Genomic DNA, 21,373 nt, shown 5'->3' with positions numbered 1-21,373 from the left:
TATCGCCAATTCTTCTATACTGCTTGCATTAGAAGAGTAGCATGTTACTGCTTTCGGTTAATCCTATTCTGCTGCATAGCCTGTCATTGTTGCTACAGTTGTTACCCTTACCTGCTATCCTACTGCTTAGTATAGGATGCTAGTGTTCCATCAGTGGCCCTACACTCTTGTCCGTCTGCCATGCTATACTACTGGGCTGTGATCACTTCGGGAGGTGATCACGGGTATATACTATATACTTTATATACATGACACATGTGGTGACTAAAGTCGGGTCAGCTCGTTGAGTACCCGCAAGTGATTCTGATGAGGGGGCTGAAAGGACAGGTGGCTCCATCCCGGTAGAGGTGGGCCTAGGTTCCTGACGGCCCCCGACTGATACTTTGTGGCGGAGCGACAGGGCAGGTTGAGACCACCTAGGAGAGAGGTGGGCCTGGCCCTGGTCGGCGTTCGCGGATACTTAACACGCTTAACGAGTTCTGGGTATTTGATCTGAGTCTGGCCATTTGGTCTATACGCACTAACCATCTACGCGGGAGTAGTTATGGGTATCCTGACGTTGTGGTATCAGCCGAAGCTCTTCTTGACGTCAGCGACGGAGCGGCGCGCGCCGGATTGGACTGGAACGCCTACTAGGCTAGGTCTGCTTCCGGCCGCGCATGCAACGTGCAGGTGTGCAATGGGCGATGGGCCCAGACCCCTGCGCGCATAGGATTTAGACCGGCGTGTTGACCTCTCTGTTGAGCCTAGGTGGGGCTGCGACGTGTTGATCTTCCGCGGCCGGGCATGACCCAGAAAAGTGTGTCCGGCCAAATGGGATCGAGCGTGTTGGGTTATGTGGTGCACCCCTGCAGGGAAGTTTATCTATTCGAATAGCTGTGTCCCTCGGTAAAAGGACGACCCGGAGTTGTACCTTGACCTTATGACAACTAGAACTGGATACTTAATAAAACACACCCTTCCAAGTGCCAGATACAACCCGGTGATCGCTCTCTAACAGGGCGACGAGGAGGGGATCGCCGGGTAGGATTATGCTATGCGATGCTACTTGGAGGACTTCAATCTACTCTCTTCTGCATGCTGCAAGATGGAGGTGGCCAGAAGCATAGTCTTCGACAGGACTAGCTATCCCCCCTTATTCTGGCATTCTGCAGTTCAGTCCACTGATATGGCCCTTTACACATATACCCATGCATATGTAGTGTAGCTCCTTGCTTGCGAGTACTTTGGATGAGTACTCACGGTTGCTTTTCTCCCTCTTTTCCCCTTTCTATACCTGATTGTCGCAACCAGATGCTGGAGTCCAGGAGCTAGAGACCCCGAGGATGATTCTACATGGAGTTCGGCTTCGAGGAGTAGTTAGGAGGTCCCAGGCAGGAGGCCTGGCCTCTTCGATCGTTGCTACTTTTGTGCTAGCCTTCTTAAGGCAAACTTGTTTAACTTATGTCTGTACTCAGATATTGTTGCTTCCGTTGACTCGTCTATGATCGAGCAATTGTATTCGAGCCCTCGAGGCCCCTGGCTTGTATTATGATGCTTGTATGACTTATTTATGTTTTAGAGTTGTGTTGTGATATCTTCCCGTGAGTCCCTGATCTTGATCGTACACATTTGCGTGCATGATTAGTGTACGGTCAAATCGGGGGCGTCACAAGTTGGTATCAGAGCCGACTGCCTGTAGGAATCCCCCTTTCCAACTCCTTGGCCGAAGTCGAGTCTAGACATTGCAAAAACTTTTACTAACATGGCTGTGTGTCTTACGGGCCCACGTCGCCACTGGGTGGTATTAGGATCTTTTACTCCTTGTCTATACTCTGGGACTCTGATCTCTCTTCTATTCGGGTTAAGTGAATTTTGCTAAATCTAACATTAGGATCTCGTTATCACTTTCACCCGGAGAGCCCCTTATTACTGATGATCGTCTGCTGCACGTGAAGACCCTGAAGATACTCTCCGCTGATAACCCGAGAACTTGTGTTCATCGCTTTTGCAATTCCCTTTCATCGATAAACTCCTATGGATAACCGCGTATACTCGCCATTCATACAATGTTTCCCAGTTGATCTTGTTATTACAAGATACCCCGAAATTCTCTCTATTGTTTCGAGAATACTTTATGCATACTGCCTTGCAGTTCCTTTCCACTTGAATACCCCTACGGATAATTCTTCGCTCTTATCGAGTATCTACTCATTCCCAGTTGTTCATGTGTTTTGCAAAAGACTTCGAAATACAATTCGATCTTCCGAAAATCCTCAGGAGCCTTTTTGCTCTTGAAATTCTTGCTTACTTGCATTATGATTAATCTTAAGTCTCGCAATCTTATTGGCATCTCTTGTCATTATCATTTTGAGTCCGTTGATTCAATTTGTTGCGAATGCTCGCAATCCTCAATCAGATCCTAGTATTCATCCTTCCGGATCAGACGTCATTTTAAACGTGAGCTGGATCTCGACCAATCAAATTTGCCATCGATTGTACCCGTAAGTTTACTCGACTTATCCATCCTCAATCAGAGCGTTTGCTTCTGATCCCTTGAATTTGAAATTATAATTCCTTTGCATTGAGCTTTGAGTTAGTCAGTTGTTTCTATAATCTGATCTCCTTGCATTCTTTCTTCCTCTGATTGAGTACTGATGCTCACATCAGATCCCTTGTGGACCACCAGCCCCTTTTGTCGGATTTTATCCGACAATGTCCTTCATATTAAATAAGCTTATGAGCTTTTCCTCGGATACATAATGCCTTTGGTAAATTGTATCCTCTGCTTTGTGAACCATGCTCTACTTTCGAGCTTGTATTATTTACTCCGAAGTTTGTGGTATATGTTCCTAAGATGCCCTAATGGGTTGAACCTACGCCTTCCCTAATCCGTGTGAACCCGAAAGATTTCACGGGTCATACTTATCTGGTATTGCATCAGGTAAAAACTTTCAACAACTAATGTCATTTTCGAAATACGAGAGGTAAATGAAAGGTTATGCGTTGAACAAGTGGGAGTCGACCTTGAACCCTGTGTTCATGCCCATGGACACGATGTATACCTTATCATGGAAGCGTCTCTTAAAATAATTATCCCCTTGTAATAAGTTCATCTGGTATCCGTGGACGTGGTTCCGACCATGTTCTCCTTTAAATACCATTTCTCGTACAAGTTTAAGCACTTGTCTTCTGTAAGAGCAATACCCCAGTCCAACCTCTACTTTGTTTTGTCGTCGAGTATTACCCCGTGGTATCTCGAGGTTATCACGGAACTGCATAACTTCTTATGAGTTCTCCATCAAGTATTACATTCTCATTGATTCCAATTTTTCACGGGCTCCGAGTTATTAAACACTCAAGGACATCGATAACTGAATCGAGTCCGCATCACGATTAAACAACTCTTAGTAATCTCCTTTGTTTACGAGTTCGTACTCGATCACGTCATCCCTAGCCTCCTCGGCTATGTCATTATCGTGCCGATTTTAACTGTGCTACCTGGTCTTTATTCCCGGAGCACCACTTTCGACGATGAGCTAAGCTTACGTCGATTTTCCTCGTCATATCATTTCGCCTTGAACAGCAAGCTTGATTTCGAGTTTGTGTCGTACCCCTGGTTCCAATAACTTTTCACTTCATCATTTCTTTGACTTGATGTCATCGCCGATCGATTACCTCTTCATAAATTCTCGCTACAAATGTGTCGTGAACATCATCAACATTCTGAGCTCTTCCAAGATATCTATCGAATTCTGGATGAGAAATACCATCCTTGCCCTCGATGATTTCTTTTATCATCGACCATTTTATTGCCTTCCATTGAACACAAACTTGTTCGTGTTTTGTGTTGTACCTTGATTTCCTTGCTATCTAGCTTATGATATGTTCTACCTTGGAGTATTACCATCTTTTATGTCAAGAATGTCGTAAGAATTTCACCACCTCGTATGACATCTTGGTACAGTGATACCTCTCCCCATCACCATTCTTTCTTGGTCCCCGTGTTGTTTCTAAACGAAGTACCAACAAATGAACTGTGATGTGTAAAATTCAAAACTTCCAGCAACCCCATTGCTTGTAAGTTAATGAGCGATAGTTTCATTCCTTGTGTATTGGTTATCGAATCACCATTCTAACATTGATCATGCTACCTAAGCCTATATTCGGGTGCACCTTTCAACCAATGTTTAATTGTGTATGTTTTCCTCGAGCATACATCATTAAGTCATTTGATCTAGCTAATGTTATCTCCTTGTTCACATAGTTGTGGAAATCCATCTTTTGGAAATCTCAATGGATTGTCGCTGAGTCAATCAGTCACCTCCTCACCTCTCCTTGGTTTAATGATGAACTATTGTTTCAGGAACCCGCTCCCATAGTTCATTTCCTGAGAATTTTACAATGTCATCTTGTCACTTTGTGTTGCACCTTTCTTCTCAGGCATCCCGAGTCTGAGTTATCCTGACACCAATCAGATCTGAATCTCAGTCAGATATGATGGTTGGGACATATTTTCGAGAGTTATAACATTGGTCTTTATGTGACCCGGTAACATGGTGTCATGCCTAGCACCCCCCTGGCTGGAGGACCTATCATTACAATTCCTTTTGAAAGGATAACCATTCTTCCTGGAGGAAATTGTGAGACTTATTCTATAAGTTGTTCCTGATGGATCCTTTGTGTATCCAAAGTCCGACCTTGCTTGAAGACTATATCAATGCTATCTCGAAGCATGTCTGTGTTACTCCGATCTTCAATAAAAACATTTGAAGCATAATGCTAAATGTTTCCTGCACAATTATCCAAACACCGCTGTATGGGTAATGTCATGAAAATTCTCTCCCGTACCTAAAGAGTTTTCTACATTATATCATGTCATGGATATCATGCTCTGCTTGTCCTTGGGAAGGATATACCCTTGAAATATGTGTTTAAACAAATTTTCCTTTCCATTCTTCTGTTTAATCTGATAATCATATTTTCCTTTCCATTGTTTGGTTTAACCTTTCTGGTGATCTATATGATCTAAGCAGTAATATTCTCCTGCTTATGTAAACACCTCGGTGTACAACTCTGTCAGTAAGACCCTGTTACTATTGTTGCTGACATTTCGGTAACCACCGATGGACGAGAACTTTGCCTAATGGCCCGCCTCGTTTCAACGAGCAGGAAAATGGTTCTCTTCGTCCCTCGCCCTTGGTACCGACGATGTTGCTGACATATAACTGACAGGCTACCCTCTGACATGCCTTGCTATCATGATCGTGCAAGATGTCACCGCCCTTCCTACTTTTAACCCACATGATGGGCCCATAACCCACAGTTCCACAGGATCGAAACCTGACTCTCCTGTGCACCCCCTGTTCCCAAATTTATTCATCGCGCGTGGCCTCGTATGTAATTCACGGACCACCGTCCTACTGATCTATACTGGCATCAGACATAATACTTATTCCGAATGCTTTGAACCCCTTTCACACTTTGTTTCAGGCTTCGAACGATTGCCTACCCGTTTGAAACTTCTCATGGTACTTTCTTACTTGCTCTCGGCTTTTCTTAAGATTTAGTCGAGAGTTACTTTCCGCCACCTTCCCCGATGATATTGACCAGATAGTAAACCTTGCAGAGGTCCGTTCTTCCAGAATACCCCCCTTACTCTGTCGTAAGTACGATGGAGTTCCCGAAGAAAGGACGACAACTTTATCATGATGACCTGAAACAGCAGAATGAAGACATCAATGTAATGGATCAACCTCTTCGAGAAGAACAACCAAGACCAAGAACACTCCCTAGAATTTCGTAACCCGAACCTTCCCCCTTTACTTCCCTCTTAAATCTCGGGACGAGATTTCTTGTAGTGGAGGAGAACTGTGACGCCCGGATAATCAAGCTACAGTAAACCTCTGCTAATGGTGCCACGTCACCTCGGTTACTGTTGATAAACTCGAGTTAGTTCAAAAACGATTCAAGTTAAAATTTAAAATATAGGCAAACAATAAAAGTTTTCAAATAAAGAAAACTAAACTAAAAACTGAAAACTAAATTGTTCAAAATTTAGAAAATAAATCATGGGTGATTGTGGTGGAGAAACCACATTTTGATAAAATGTTTAGATGCAAGAAATTAATTAAAACAGGGGCTAAACAATTACTTAAATGCTTTTAAAAAGAATAAACTATTACAAACCATTTTATTTTGAAGAGCTAAATTAATAGTGGCAAAGGCACAATTTGTAACACTAAGTTAGGTGCCACTTTTATATTTTATTATAACTAAAATAAAATAGGAAAGAATAAATAAAAAGAAAGGAAATAAGACGAAGTAAAAAAAAAAACCCCTGGCCCACTGGGCCACGGCCCAGCAGGCCACCAGGCCCACCGGCCACCCCACTCCCCTTATCCCCATCCACGAAACCCTAACCCACAGCAACCACCACTCCCCCCCACGCGCCCCACTCCTCTCTCTGGATCCCCTCTCTCTCGCACGTCCCCCTCCGACATTTTGACATGCAGCGCCCGACGAAAACTGCCAATTGAGCACACATCTCTTTTGCCATCTCACAGTAGTCCTCCAACTCCAGAAGCAGGCCGCGTTCAATCAAGACCTCCTCGCCATGGTGCCGCATGGGCTTTTCCCAACGACGCACCCTAGCGGCAGCCAGAGTGGATGTAGATGGGCCGGCGGCTAGGTTTTGGTTCATCCGTCTAGACCTCTCTCATAAAACAGATGACTCACAATTCTTTCGTAGGTATCGCTCTATATGATCAATGTGTCACGGAATCTTCTGTATCTAAATAACAAGCTCCTCTATTAGATATCTTTGCACATGTGTGCTTTCGCATGACCTCAATTACTGATAGTTGTCCGATCAAAATTGTGTGACATCAACAAGTCATGCATGTACTCATAGGTTACAATTTTTTCCACAACACCTAAATTATTGATAGGGGGTTAAAATTGAGTGACATCAACTAGTCATTCATGTACTCATAGGTTACAATTTTGCATTAATCTATGCATGCAAACAATGACACCTTATCAAGTCATGCATGTTATATTTTTCATTTTAATGTCCATATAAACAATGCCCACTCATCAAGTTATGCATGTATTATTTTCCTGAGATAGTAAAGTCATGCATGTCAGTCATACATTATTTTTTCATTAATTTCTGTGTGGTAATGGATGATATATTTGTTGGATGCTTGTAGCAAAAATATGTAGCCCGTGGTTTTTTTTTGTTAAAGATGCAGTCGCGCTAAGTTTGATTAAAAAATTCCTTTTTATAATACATCATTTTGTCAGCTACTTTGTAGATTTTATTCTATTTTTCATTGTAAATGGAGAACAGTCTTAAATTTGTTTTTCATTAGTTTTAGTTGTTCTTAACATTTATTTTTTGCTGCCTTTTCGCATCATTGATACTACCTCCGTTTCAGTTTACAAGTCCTGCGCGTATACCTAGGTTGTCAATTTTATCACCCTAATATAAACTATATAACACAAAAATTATACCTTTTGAAAGTAGAAACTCCGAAGTTTATGTTGGTATATTTTTTGTAATATATGACTTGTATTAGGTTGCTCAAATTGACGACCTAGGAGTACGCGCACGCCCTGTAAACTGAGAGAGAGGTAGTATTTCACATATCAACATGTTGGCACAAGTGAACCAACATGTGGTTCGATGATTAGGATGGTCATCCCCGGCCCATCAAGGTTCAAGTCCTAGACTTCCCACTGGTGCTCGCATTTTTCAGACTGATTTTAGGCCTTTTAGTGATGTCTCTCGGAGGTGTTTATAGGGACAGTGTATGAGTGTGTGCGTTTATAGAGATGCGTGTATGTCCATATGCACGAGCTTCTACATCTATATGTTGTGTTACAGAAAACGTGTTGGCACCAACGTGACAAGGTTACAGGTAACTGAAACTCCCAACAAACCAGGCACATGTGCAGATCTGATTCCCGTGGAATCGATGAGACCCCTGACGTGCACGCCCCAACGTGTCTGCTGCATGCACCTCATCGCGCGCCCTACCAAAACCAATCTATCTGCGCGCGTTTATCTCAACAATCGCGCGCATGCGCATCGCGTCCTCCTTTCCAAGCAGTTTCGCAAAATCAGAACGGCCGCCAATGGCTCCGACGCCCCGATGCCCGGTCCTCCCCGACGAGATCATGGAGGACGAGATCTTCGCGCGGCTGCCGGCCAAGTCGGTGCTCGCGTGCCGCTGCCTCTCCCGCGCCTGGGCCGCAGCGCTCTCCTCAGAGGACTTCACCGACTGGTACCACGCCATCCACGGCGGGCGCCCCAAGATCTTCCGCCTGCAGGACTCCTCCGACGGCGACGAGGAGGAGGACGACGTTCCGATCGCCGTCACGGGCGCCTGCTTGCCACGCTTAATCACGGTGTTCTGGGACGACGAGGACCCCTTGGACCGCCCCACGCACCCGAGCCTCGCCTCGACGCAGTGCCGCGGCCTCGTCATCCTCGAGCATGTCCCCACGGGGATCCACTTCCTCTGCAACCCATCCACCGGCCAGAAGAGGGCGATACCGGAGGGCCGGACCACGGGCTGCCGGCTTCCCCTTGACGTGATGCAGAGGTACGCGAGCCTAGGGCTCGGCTACGACGCGCGCGCCAGGAGGCACAAGGTTGTGCGCGTCTACTACCGCGGCCGCGACGGCGAGGGCCGCCCCGCGTCCGTCGGCTGCGAGGTTTACGTGGTAAACGACCGCGACGGCTCCACGGAATCTTGGCGCCCGATCGCCGCAAGCCCGGAGGGTTGGGTGAAACAGTTCAAACCGAGCGTCTTTGCCCAAGGGCACGTCTACTGGTCAGGCCACCGGACCCTCGACGACCGATTCGAAGAGATAGGGACGATCATCATCTGTTTCTCCGTCTGCGAAGAGACCTTTGCGACCGTGCCGGCACCGCCGGGCATCCAGGTTGAGGTTCTGCGCAAGTGGCGGTTTCTGACGGAGCTCGCCGGGAGACTGTGCCTTTTCTCCGGCCATGAGCATCAGTACGATGTCTGGCTACTGCGTGGACACGGGCCAGGCACCGTGTGGGATCTACATTGCCGAATCGAGGCAGGCACGGCGTCACCGGCGGTCAACAGGGTCATGAGAGGTAGGTACGACAGTTACCAAAACAACATGATCCCACTGGCCCTTATGGACAATGGCCGGAGCATCCTCCTAACGCAAACTGACTGGCCAAAGGACATTTGGGCATACACCCCGTCGAGCGGCGACATTGAGAAGCTCATCGACTTGGAGAGCTTGGTCCATCGAAATAACTGGCTCTTGGAGGTTGCGGTGTACGAGGAAAGCACTGCGCGTCTCGGGAGGCAGCCACGCGGGGACATAGTAGTCTTGGCCTCATCGCTATCTACGCAGGCCATGTCGCTGGTGCTACGACTGTTATCGGAACGCACGCTCAGAAGGCTTATGTGCGTCTGCCGGAGCTGGCAGAACATGATCGCAAGTGAACTTTGGTGCTCTGAGTACACGCATGCACGGTGAGTATGGTGGATCATCTCTCGCAGGATGCACAAAGTAGAGGGGCATCTATTCAAAAGACCACATTACTTTTCCAAACAAATAGGATGACATGATCGTTTTGCTATTGCTCAGGGGATGAGAAAAACATGATCTAGTGGCCATTAGTTGTGGACTCCCACAAAAAAATATATTATATATTGGACATGCGCGAATGTCTACTGTCATTAATTATTCCTCTGGAACAGAATGACCTTAAGATATGACATAATAGCACCAGCAGCATGTGTAAGGCACAAATCAGTTGTAGTAATATGGAATTCCTGAATAGAATGACACAAGTGAGCCACAATGTAAGTTCCATGTTTTCTTGGTTGTCTCTCTTTAGGTGCTGCATATTCTTTCGAGATTATTCCGTAATTCAGTAGCAGGTTATTACTGGATGATTTGTCAAGGAATAGAGCACAACTAATACTAGTTATTAACCATCACCTGTCTATAAGCATATTATGAATGATCTCCTATCTATATATGTGTCGTTTTTCAATGCCCATTCTGGACGGCAGCGGAGGCCAACCGCATCGGATCATCACAAATAGCAAACAAGCTAGGAAAGCCCACCCACAATGGCTGGCCTCCAACCAGGAATCAAGCCATAATGGGGTTCCTTCTCCATTTTCTATAGCGAAGGAGACCCCAAGGCGAATATCGTGCTTGATCCGCTAGATGGATTTCCAGAATTGGGAACCACCCCAGCGCAAGCACGCAAGGAGGGGCTCGCCCCTCAGATACTTGGCCTGAATAAGTTGCAACCACAAGCCCCCTCCGCTCGCATGATCTGTCAGACCCACGCAGCATGAGGGCCACATTCGTGCAATGGGAGGCTATGATGCCTAATCTACCACGGTCTTTTGGCATACAGATGTCCGCCCACTTGACCATATGGTATTTCTGGCGGCCGTCCACCTCCCGCCAGAAGAATCTAGCAAGATAATTATCTAACGAGCTATGAACGCCCTCTGGCAGGATATAAATCCCCATCATATATATGGACAGGTTCGAGACATTAGAGCCAATAAGGACCAGATTTACTCCTCTTGGAGGTAAGCCGCCCACCCCACAGCTTTACCTGGGACGCGACTCGCACCATAAGCGGGTCGAATTCACCCAGTAGGACCCTCGAGTCAGACATCAACATCCCCAAATAGGATATGGGGAAGGCAGCCAACATGCAATTCAAATTGTCTGCAATCCGATGTTGCTCGGTCGTAGAGTAGCCTAGTATAATGAACCCATTCTTGTTGAAGTTGAACTTAAGACCCGACATGGCCTCAAAACAAAGAAGAAGGAATATAAGGTTGAGAACGTGAAGGTCCAACCCCTCTGCCATAATCATGGTATCATCTACATACTAGAGATGAGTGACCCCTCCACCAAGAATCAGGTGCCACACTACCTGTCGTGATTTTGTCACGGCAGGTGTCTTTGAAAAAGGACTTAGTCGTGACACCATCACAACCGGGTGGTAGCTTGAACGGGGTTGATCGGAATTGAGAGACACGGGTTTATCGAGGCTCGGTCCCTCTCGGCGGAGGTAATAGCCTACTTCCTCCTTGATTGATTATTGCTTGAGATATCGATTATAAGGGGGCGACTTGACTAACCTAGTATACTCGAGAGCTTGTAACCTAGTCCTTTTTCTACCCCAGGGGCTCCCCTTTATATACAAGTTGAGGCCCTTAGTTTACAACATAGTCCGAGTGGTAGTACAAACCCGTGCCCTAGTCTGTTTCCTACCTATATCTTGCCTCCCAAGTAAGGGAGTTTCCTTTTAGTTTCCTCCTTGAGCCTGCCTCCCAGATGCCGGGCCATAAGCCGGCCTGCTCTGTGAGTCGCCTCATGGGCCTTGAGCTTCATAGTCATTGCGACCCACATAATGAATCTGCTCCAAGAGTCGCCATTGGATAACCTGGCCATAACCTGTCCGGGTCATTGTGTGTGGTTATATCCCCAACATTAGCCCACATGTTAACTTGGATTTATCCATGTTAAACTTCACACTGGAATTAAGTCCGGGCCATCCTTTGATGAACCAGAACCTCTCTTTTGCCTCTTCAGCTTATCTTTCGACAGGATCATGGGAGACTGCCGGCTTGTGACACTATTTTGCTTGACATTTCTTGTCTCCTCTTGTTGTGACATCACCTTCCTGATTTTATGGAGCTTAGATGTGACGTCATAGCGAATCTTTAAGTATATCTGCCAGGCCCAAAAATCGAGGTGCCTTTTTACCCAAAATTTACTATGCCGCCTGGATTCTCACGCTTGCCGTTCCACCTTTTTACCATCTTATAAATACGCGCACGGGGCTTCTGGTTTCACTTTTACCGCCATCTTCCTCGCGCCCAATGCTTCTCGCGACCGTAGCTCTGTCGTGCCTCTTCAAGTTCTCTAGCCAACTCGGCTGCATCTTCTCCACTGCTCCAGGCGTCGTCAGAGTTCATCTGCGGTGCTTCAACCGCATCCGCAGTGCCCCGGCATCCCAAAGACTTCTCGTCAGATCTCATAAGTACCCTACTTCCCTTTTGCAGTTCATCCACAGTTTGTCGGTGTTCATCGCCATTTCTTCCCTGTAGATCCAAACTTGCTCAAATAACTCAAGCAGGTATTGTATTAATATGATGATGCCATTTACATCCACTAGGAGTTTTGTATTACCCCTATCAGATGCCCATTGACAGATTGGTTCCTACATCTGTGCTTTTTTAGGTATTTTATTTTTCCTTTTCATAGCAATTTCCAGATCCGTAGGTGTAGCCATCTTTGTAGTTTTTCTGTTTGCTAGCTTATCCCCATAAACTGCCCAACAATTCGTCAAATTTCAAAATGCTGTTGGGTAACCACGACCAGCTCATCAATTTGCTGGCTTGTTCATACTTTAGTATGCTTTTGATAGCTTTAAGTCACATCTTGAATAACCATAATCGACTCGTTGTTTTACCGGCTTAGGACACGAATAGCTGATGTCGGCTCATCGCCATGAACATAATGTGCCGGCTTATTGTCATTACCTTCATTTTGCAGTCCAACATTAACATAATCATCATGGCTCCCAAGACCGACAAAGCCGTCAACTGGGTTAGATCCCATGTTTCAACTCTCATGTGTCGAGTAGATTGGATCGACTCCACACACAGCAGCAACAAAATCCCTTCGGATCAGCAACAAAGATATTTGATGTCCCTCGACATGGGACGTTTTCTATAGTTTTATCGAACTCACAACTAATACCAAAAATCTGACCTTTACATCGGCCGTAGCCAGCCTTTTATATAGGCATCACACACCCGATCAAACCGGCCCACGAGCAAAGCAAAACTGATACAGACTCTCTCTCCTAACCATAAACCGAACAGGACTCCTAGTACTACTAGGACTCCTCTAAATCTCACGCCTAAGGAAAAGTTCCTTTACCTAACAACCAAGAATTTACTAATTAACTATCCGGCCACGCTGATCATTAGGAACCAAAATATACCTTTACCGTACTATAGCACCTTGGATTTAGAACGCTTCTGCACGTAAACCTCATGTGACCTGGACCGAAATAGCACCGACATTTATCCAGCTTTGCGTACGAAAATTAGGCTTGACTTCTTCAGGCTCTGGTTCTGGTGACGGTATTTTAAGTGCCATTGTACCCATCATCAAAATATTAGAATTTGTAATATGATCAGTTTTTGCTACAGCACTGACGGGCACATCACGCATGGGCTTTGCCCAACGACGCACCCTAGCGGCGGCAAGAGTAGAAGCAGATGGGTCGGCAGCTAGGGTTTGAGTCATCCTTCTAGACCTCTCTCATGAAACAGATGACTCACAATCCTTTCCTAGGTATCGCTCTATATGATCAATGTGTCACGGAATCTTATGTATCTAAATAACAAGTCCCCTCTATTAGATATCTTTTGCACATGTGTGCTTTCGCATGACCTCAATTACTGATAGTTGTTCGATCAAAATTGTGTGACATCAACAAGCCATGCATGTACTCATAGGTTACAATTTTTTCCACATCACCTCAATTATTGATAGGTGGTCAAAATTGAGTGACATCAACTAGTCATTCATGTACTCATAGGTTACAATTTAGCATTAATCTATGCATGCAAACAATGACACCTTATCAAGTCATGCATGTTATATTTTTCATTTTAATGTCCATCTAAACAATGCCAACTCATCAAGTTATGCATGTATTTTTTTTCTGAGATAGTAAAGTCATGCATGTCAGTCATACATTATTTTTTCATTAATTTATGTGTGGTAATGGACGATATATTTGTTGGATGCTTAGGCCCCTCCCAATGCTCCACCTTGTACGGGTGCTAAGCATGCCATGTAGACGAAAAATATGATGTGACAAGGCAATTAAGAGGAGAGAGATGGGTTTGGTGACCCAGGAAGAAACAATGCCAAGCGCGCAAACCTAGGCAAAACTTTTAAGTGAAGGAAACTCACCAATGCATGAGAGAGTTTAGTAGCTAAATCATTAAATGAAGGGAGCTTATCTACAAGAAGCAAAGCACCTATGCATTGGGGAGTTTGGTTGCTAAGCTATTTAATATGCTTAGCATCCCATCTAAGAACCGGTCCATTGGGAGCAGCCTGTTTGGTTCCAATAAGTTACCTGACTTATAAGTGAGGTGACTTAAAAAGAGTGACTTATAAGTCACGCCTGTTTGGTTGTCACCTGACTTATAAGTCATCTGACCACACCTTTCCATCTTGTTTTTTGATGTAAATGTAGTGGGACCCACGCAAAAGAGGGTGACTTATAAGTTTTAAGTTGGGGTGGAGCAACTTATGACTTATAAGTTGGGTCTGTTTGGCAAAATAAGTTATTTTTTTCACTTTTCGACTTATAAGTTGGTGACTTATTTGGAACCAAACAGACCCTGATACTCCCTCCATCACGGTTTAGAAGGCATACATCAGAAATCTCTGGGAACAAGGTGTTCCACAATTGGCTCTAGTTTTTTTTGCATGCGACCCTAGAAATAACAGCGTAGTTAATAGCACGGCGCCTAATTGCTTGGCAAATCAATGCGAACCCATGGCCACTAAACGAGCAGCCATCCCATGGCCACTAAACGAGCAGCCATCGCGCATGCATTGGTGGAGACCGATTCCATGCATGCAACTTTTCAACACACGCGTACACAACATCGGGTTTGGCTCAGGTGTAGAGGTCACAACACGGATTAATATGCAGGGTCAATAATCAAGTGACACATGTCCCGGTGGGACCAACTAATAAAGCCTTTTTACTTCTCTCTTTTTATTCTACCAGTTTCCTGGTTCTCAATCTTCTACTCCACCATTAATCAAGGGTAGAGACCACGAACCTTCACGTCCTATGAAATCAACGTTTGTAATACTAGGGTGCTTCCTCGAGAGAGTAGCTAGCTGTCATCCCATTGACGACGACGCCGTCGCCGCCGGCCGCCACACAAATGAAGCTCCCCGTGCTGCGTGAAGGCGGCCAAGACGGAGGATGTGCTCCGCCGCTCCAACTCACCTCCGTGCATGAGGACTGTGAATTCAACGCTATGGGTGCTGCCATCTCCACTACCTAAGGAACCATGGTCCAATCGCTGCGTTTTTTTGACTGAAGTCTAATCGCTGCGTGCCCCTCAGCTTTGTGATGTCGTCCTCCGCGGCCCCGCCTTGGCCGCCCACACCATCACCTCAGCCTTGCGCCGCCGCCACCTTGGCCTCGATCGGATTCATGGTCTCTAGTCTAGAAGAAGAACGAAGAAGATTGAGAATCATGTATAGAGAGAAATAAGAAGGCTTTATTAGTTGGTCCCACCGGGACATCTGTCACTTGATTATTGGCCCTGCATATAATCCGTGCTGTGACCCCTGCACCTGAGCCAAACCCCACAACATCAAATGGAAAGGACGGCATGCATGGATGCAGCCGGTAATTGATTTCAAAGGGGCCTAATTAACTCAGCATTAATTACCAGCGCGCCTTAAACCTCTTCTATTTTGGAAATGCATGAAAATTGAACCGCGCCTTCTAAACTATGACAGAGGGAGTAGCAAAAATATGTAGCCCATGTTTTTTTTGTTAAAGATGCAGTCACGCTAAGTTTGATTAAAAAATTCCTTTTTATAATACATCATTTTGTCAACTACTTTGTAGATTTTATTTTATTTTTCATTGTAAATGGAGAACAGTCTTAATTTTTTTTTTCATTAGTTTTAGTTGTTCTTAACATTTATTTTTTGCTGCCTTTTTGCATCATTGATACTACCTCCGTTTCAGTTTACAAGTCCTGCGCGTATACCTAGGTTGTCAATTTTATCACCCTAATATAAACTATATGACACAAAAATTATACCTTTTGAAAGTAGAAACTCCGAAGTTTATGTTGGTATATTTTTTGTAATATATGACTTGTATTAGGTTGGTCAAATTGACGACCTAGGAGTACGCGCACGCCCTGTAAACTGAGAAAGAGGTAGTATTTCACATATCAACATGTTGGCACACTAGTAGGAAAAGGGGCTTTTACCCCGGTTCATAAGGGCCTTTAGTCCCGGTTCTGGAACCGGGACTAAAGGGTCGTTACTAATGCCCTAGCCCTTTAGTCCCGGTTCTTACACGAACCGGGACTAAAGGCCGTCCACGTGGCCGGTGCGGGGAGCCCAGGCAGGAGGGCCTTTGGTCCCGGTTGGTGCCACCAACCGGGACCAATAGGCAGGGCCTTTTGTCCCGGTTGGTGTCACCAACCGGGACCAATAGGCATCCACGCGTCAGCAGCTGGCAGGAGCTGAGGTTTTTGTTTTTTTGAAAGGGGGTGGTTTAGGGGTTTGGGGGGGTTAATTTAGGTGTTTCATATATTGTGTAGGTAGCTAATTAATAGAGAGAAGTGTCCTCTCTTATCTCCGTGCTTGGTCGACGCTACGTACTATATACGTATGGAGAGGAGTAGACACGCTAGCTAGTAATCAAATGAAGGAAACAGAAGATCGTCATGAACATATGCATACAGAGAGAAGTGATATCGTCCACCTCTCCTTCTCCGAGATATTGGTCGAACAACAAGTTCTGGTATATCTATCCGACACTACCGGCTACATATATACAATAATTATATCTTACAATACAATCTCCTAATTAAATTGTAGGAACACAGGGTCCACATAGTATTCTCCGTTTTCAGCGATCACGTGGTCAAGGAAGAATGCCGCCAATTCCTCTTGAATTCCTCACATACGATCTGGTGCTAGGAGTTCATCCCGCTTCCGAAACATCTAATTTGAAGAAGGGGGTCAATACATATATATATATATGAATAAATGAAACTCAACACAAATGATGGTAATAAAATAAAATTTTGAATATTATTGCTTACGCACTTCATATTGTTCTTCAGTGTAGCCCCGCTCACAGGTCGTGTAGCGGATGGACTCGCAAACGTAGTATCCATAGTAATTATTCCCGGGTTCCTGCCACAACCACTTTACAAGAAATAGAGGTCAATCAAACTGATAAGCAAGCATGCTAAATGGTATTGATGAAACTAGCGCTTGAATCACTAGGAGATGCGCGGAACATGCTACTATAGTACTTACTTTCGGGTGATTAAATTGCAGCTTCTTCGGCAGTCCGGAAGCTTTTGAGGTGAATTTTCTCCAAACCCTGCCAGACAAAGAAAACAATTACTTGATATCAGGAAATGAACAAAGTTGCTGATATGGTGGATAATGATCGATTTAACTTACTTCTCGAGCATTTGAGTCATGTTCGCATAGTCCTGGGGATCTTTTCGTCTCGAGTCTAAGACGGTTACTACTACCTCCTCAAGCTTAATCTCTAGGAGAATATAGTGGAAGCTGCGCATGCATGCATAAGTCATCAATTACATTACCATAACCTGGACTAATAAGGGAAACCGAATATGCACAAGACAGTAACACTCACTTGAAGTTGTAAGGAAAGAGTATTATATCTTTGTTTTGATTTAATACCAACGATTGTAGCAATTTGGCCTCGGCTTCTTTGGGATGTTTTTCAACCGTATATGCATCTATGAGATTTGTGTTAATGAACCCAATATCACCGATTTGTCTTTTCTTCAATTCGGCGATCTTCAATCTCCATAATATAGTGAGGATAAGTATAAATACATGCAATGAAAGAGCTGACCTATATAGAGAGACTTAATGACAGAAGTAGTACTACTTACAGACAGTAGCAAGTGATCGTTGTTTTATCGAGGGCCTTTTGATTGTAAAACTGGAAGAAATCCTCAAATGGAACATTCAGCAGATCAATTCCAACGAGGTCATGCTCCGGTTTAACTCTCAGCGTCAAAGTATCCATCCCATCAGACTCTCTGCAGGTTTTCATGTACCAATCATGTAGTCTTCGCATCATCGTGCTTAGAGATCTTTCATCTTTGACGAGATGCTTCCCGTAATGGTATTTGTGTTCGTCCACCTCCATGATTTCATAATGTACATCGTCGGGCAGGTAATCTCCAAGATTGCTATAACCGGGCACCATACTTGGATCATTAGCGACGATGTCTTTTGACACCTTGAGCGGGGGGCACGATTGGTTCGCTTGTTCGCCGAGCTGGGCAATTTTTTTCCCAGCTCGTCGTTCTTTTAACCTTTTATCACTGACAGTACTTCCCGACCGCTCCGCTTCGGCATATGTCTTTGCAAGAATGCGCTCATAGTTGCCTCTCGGCGGAGACTTTGGTGGTTTTGTCAGGGCAGCCAGAGTGCGCTTTGCTTTCACCGGATCTACCTTCTTCTCCGGAGGTGGATGTTTCTTTGCTTTCACCCCTTCAAAGAAGTTTGTCACTTCGGCTTGCACGATCTTCCTGGTTTCCTCCTCGGTCCTCTCGTATGGTAACTTCTCTGGAGTCTTCAGAGAAGGACTGAATCTGTATTGCCTCCCGCCTCTGGCAGCTATACTGCTAGACGCCGGCAGAGCAGACGGAGCGGCTGCGGCTGTCTTCTTTCCTTGCTTATGAGGCGAAGGAGAAGGACTACGACGCGCCGGAGCAGCCGCAGCGGCGGCGGGTCTCTTCCGCCCTTGTTGACGAGGCGGAGAAGGAGGAGGCTGGCTGCTCTGGCGCGCCGGCGCTGGCGGAGAAGGAGGCGGAGTGCCGCCACGCGCCGGAGAAGGAGGCTGAGTGCCCTGATCACTCGCCGGAGGAGGAGGCGGAGGAGGAGGCGGAGTGCCCTTACTCGCCGGAGCCGTCCAGTTCGGAAGCTTGATGAGCTCCTTCCGCTATAGGCATGGAGTCTTCAGAGCAGAACCCAGCCGAGTCTCCCCTTCACCGGTAGGGTGGTCAAGCTGGAGCTCCTCAAATCACTCCGTTATTTCATCCACCATCACCCTAGCATATCCTTCTGGAATCGGCCGGCAGTGGTAGGTTGCGCCGGGTTCAGGAGGTAAAACAGAGCCAACAGCCGCCTTGACTTTGAAGTTCTGCCATTTCGCCATAAGGTGGCAATGTTGAGACTCCGTGATAGCATCCACGGGGTAGCTAGCAGGAGCCGCATGCTCCAGCTGAAGCAGCTCGGTGGAAGCCACGCTGCTTCTCCGCTGAGATGGCGGTGTAGCTTCGGGGGCAGTTTCGGCATGTCGATTGCCGTCTCGTTCCTCTAGCGCTTGAACCCTTTCGTGCAGCTTCTGAATTTGGATCTGCTCCACTTTTTTCCTCCTCTCCTGGCTTTTGTAACCGCCCGCGTCCGGAAAACCAGCCTTCCACGGAACGGAGCCTGGCGTGCCTCGTGTCCGTCCAGGGTGCTCAGGATTCCCGAGGGCCATTGTGAGCTCGTCGTTCTCTCTGTCTAGAACGAACGTCCCTTCCTGCGCTCTATCGATATATTTCTGAATCTTCTTGACTGGTATTCTCAAAAGCTCGTTCGTCCAAACGCACCTCCCTGATACAGGGTCCAAGGTTCCGCCAGCCCCGAAGAACCAAGTCCGGCAACGGTCTGTCCAGTTCATTGTCTGTGGTTCGATCCCTTTTTCAAGCAGATCATTCTCAGCCTTGGCCCACTTAGGTCGGGCTTTGAGGTAGCCACCTGACCCCGTGCGATGGTGAAGCTTCTTCTTCGCAGCATTCTTCTTGTTTGTCGCTGACATATTCTTACTCTTTTCCGATGTCTTGTGGGCCACAAATGCGGGCCAGTGATCTCCGATCTTCTCATACCGGCCGATGAATTCTGGTGTCTCTTCTTTGTCGACAAACGTTTTCAGCTCATTCTTCCACCTCCTGAATAGGTCTGCCATCTTCTTAAGAGCATGAGACTTGATTAATTGCTCTATAACTGGCTTCTCCGGATCCTCCTCTGGCGGTAGGGTGAAATTTGCCTTCAGCTCAGTCCAAAGATCATCTTTCTGCATATCATTGACATAAGACACCTCAGGGTCTTCCTTCTTAGGCTTATACCATTGGTGGATGCTGATCGGGATCTTGTCCCTAACTATAACCCCGCACTGAGCAGCAAATGCATCCTTTGTCCGGAGGGGTTCAATCGGTTGGCCGTCGCGCGCGATTGCTGTGATCTCAAACCTTTCATCCGAGCGCAACTTTCTCTTCGGGCCTCGTCTCTTTACCGAAGTTGTGCTCGATCCGGAGGGCTAGAAAAAAGAAGAAAGACGAGTGTTAATTAATATGTGTACATACCAAAACAATGAATGCATCAATTAGCTAGTCAGCACAGGCTTAACTAATATATTTACCTGGCCGGACTCTGTTCGGTCACCGGAGCCGTCACCACGGGCTCCTTCTTGCACCAGCATTGGGTCACCGGAGCCATCATAATCATGTCTTTCCTCCTCCACTCTTCGATCACCGTAGCCTGCTTCTTCACCATGTTCTTCCAGACCATCATTGTCGTTAAGATACGACAAGATATCACCTCCGGCTAAGATTATGTCCCCCAACACCTCTTCTGCTTGCTCATCTCGTCCGTGCTCCATTGTTTTTGCAAATATTACAACATGGCAATTATTACACAAACATGACAGCAGGTGGATATATTAGTGCAAACGTAGACCTAGCTTATTCCAGGTTTGGGGTGGCCTAGGCAACGCTTCAAGGGTAGGGGCGCGGTGGGAGGGGGTAGGAGACCGACATCGTTTTTTTCTAGGGTTTGGGTGTCCTCGAGAGTTTTGGTCGAGCGAGAGGGCCGGGGGGTGCTCCCGTGGTAGAAGTTATCATGGTCGAGAGGGGGTATAAATATCGACCGTCCATCATGTCGAAGTTATCTGGGAGGGAGTTATATATATCGACAACGACGACATACATACATGGGAAAATAATGTTATCGGGGAGGGGGTATATCGACCCCCCCCCACGTGTTGAAGTTATCGGGAGGGGGTTATATCGACAACGACGACATACGTACATGGGAAAATAATATTATCGGCGGGGAGGGGGTATATCGACCCCCCCTCGTGTTGAAGTTTTCGGGAGAGGGGTATATCGACGATGACAGACCCAATAAAACATAAGAAAACAAAGAAGAAATAAAAAGAGGAGAAGAAGAAAAGGAATAGAGGAGAAGATCGAAGAAAAAAAAGAAGAAAAAAAAGAGGAGAAGAAGAAAGGAATAGAGGAGAGAAGAAGAAAAAATAGAATTTTTTCTATTTTTTCTTCTTCTCTTCTATTCCTTTCTTCTTCTCCTCTTCTTTTTCTTCTTTTTTCCTCTTCTTATTTATTTCTCCTCTTCTTCCTCTCCTCTTCTTCTCCTTTCTTCCTCTTCTTATTTTCCTTTTTCCTCTCCTTCTTTTTCTTCTTCTTCCTTTCCTAGCTAGATATATAAAACTTTTCTAAAA

General features: G+C 45.8%; 1 protein-coding gene across 1 annotated transcript; it reads left to right on the top strand.

The window, feature by feature from the left end:
* The first annotated feature begins 8,067 nt into the window (after positions 1 to 8,067).
* Positions 8,068 to 9,513, top strand: LOC141027455 (F-box protein CPR1-like). Its single transcript, XM_073504486.1, has one exon. The coding sequence runs from the start codon at positions 8,068 to 8,070 to the stop codon at positions 9,511 to 9,513; it is 1,446 nt and encodes a 481-aa protein (XP_073360587.1).
* Positions 9,514 to 21,373: the final 11,860 nt, after the last annotated feature.

The sequence above is a fragment of the Aegilops tauschii genome, chromosome 7 (genome assembly GCF_002575655.3).
Source record: "Aegilops tauschii subsp. strangulata cultivar AL8/78 chromosome 7, Aet v6.0, whole genome shotgun sequence".
Classification (NCBI taxonomy): Eukaryota; Viridiplantae; Streptophyta; class Magnoliopsida; order Poales; family Poaceae; genus Aegilops; species Aegilops tauschii.
Note: the sequence above shows the minus strand (reverse complement) of the source record. Positions and strands in the feature narration are given on the sequence as shown.

Bases quoted from the DNA above. Each gene is read 5' to 3' on its own strand.
- LOC141027455 (XM_073504486.1), top strand. From the start codon at position 8,068: ATGCGCATCGCGTCCTCCTTTCCAAGCAGTTTCGCAAAATCAGAACGG.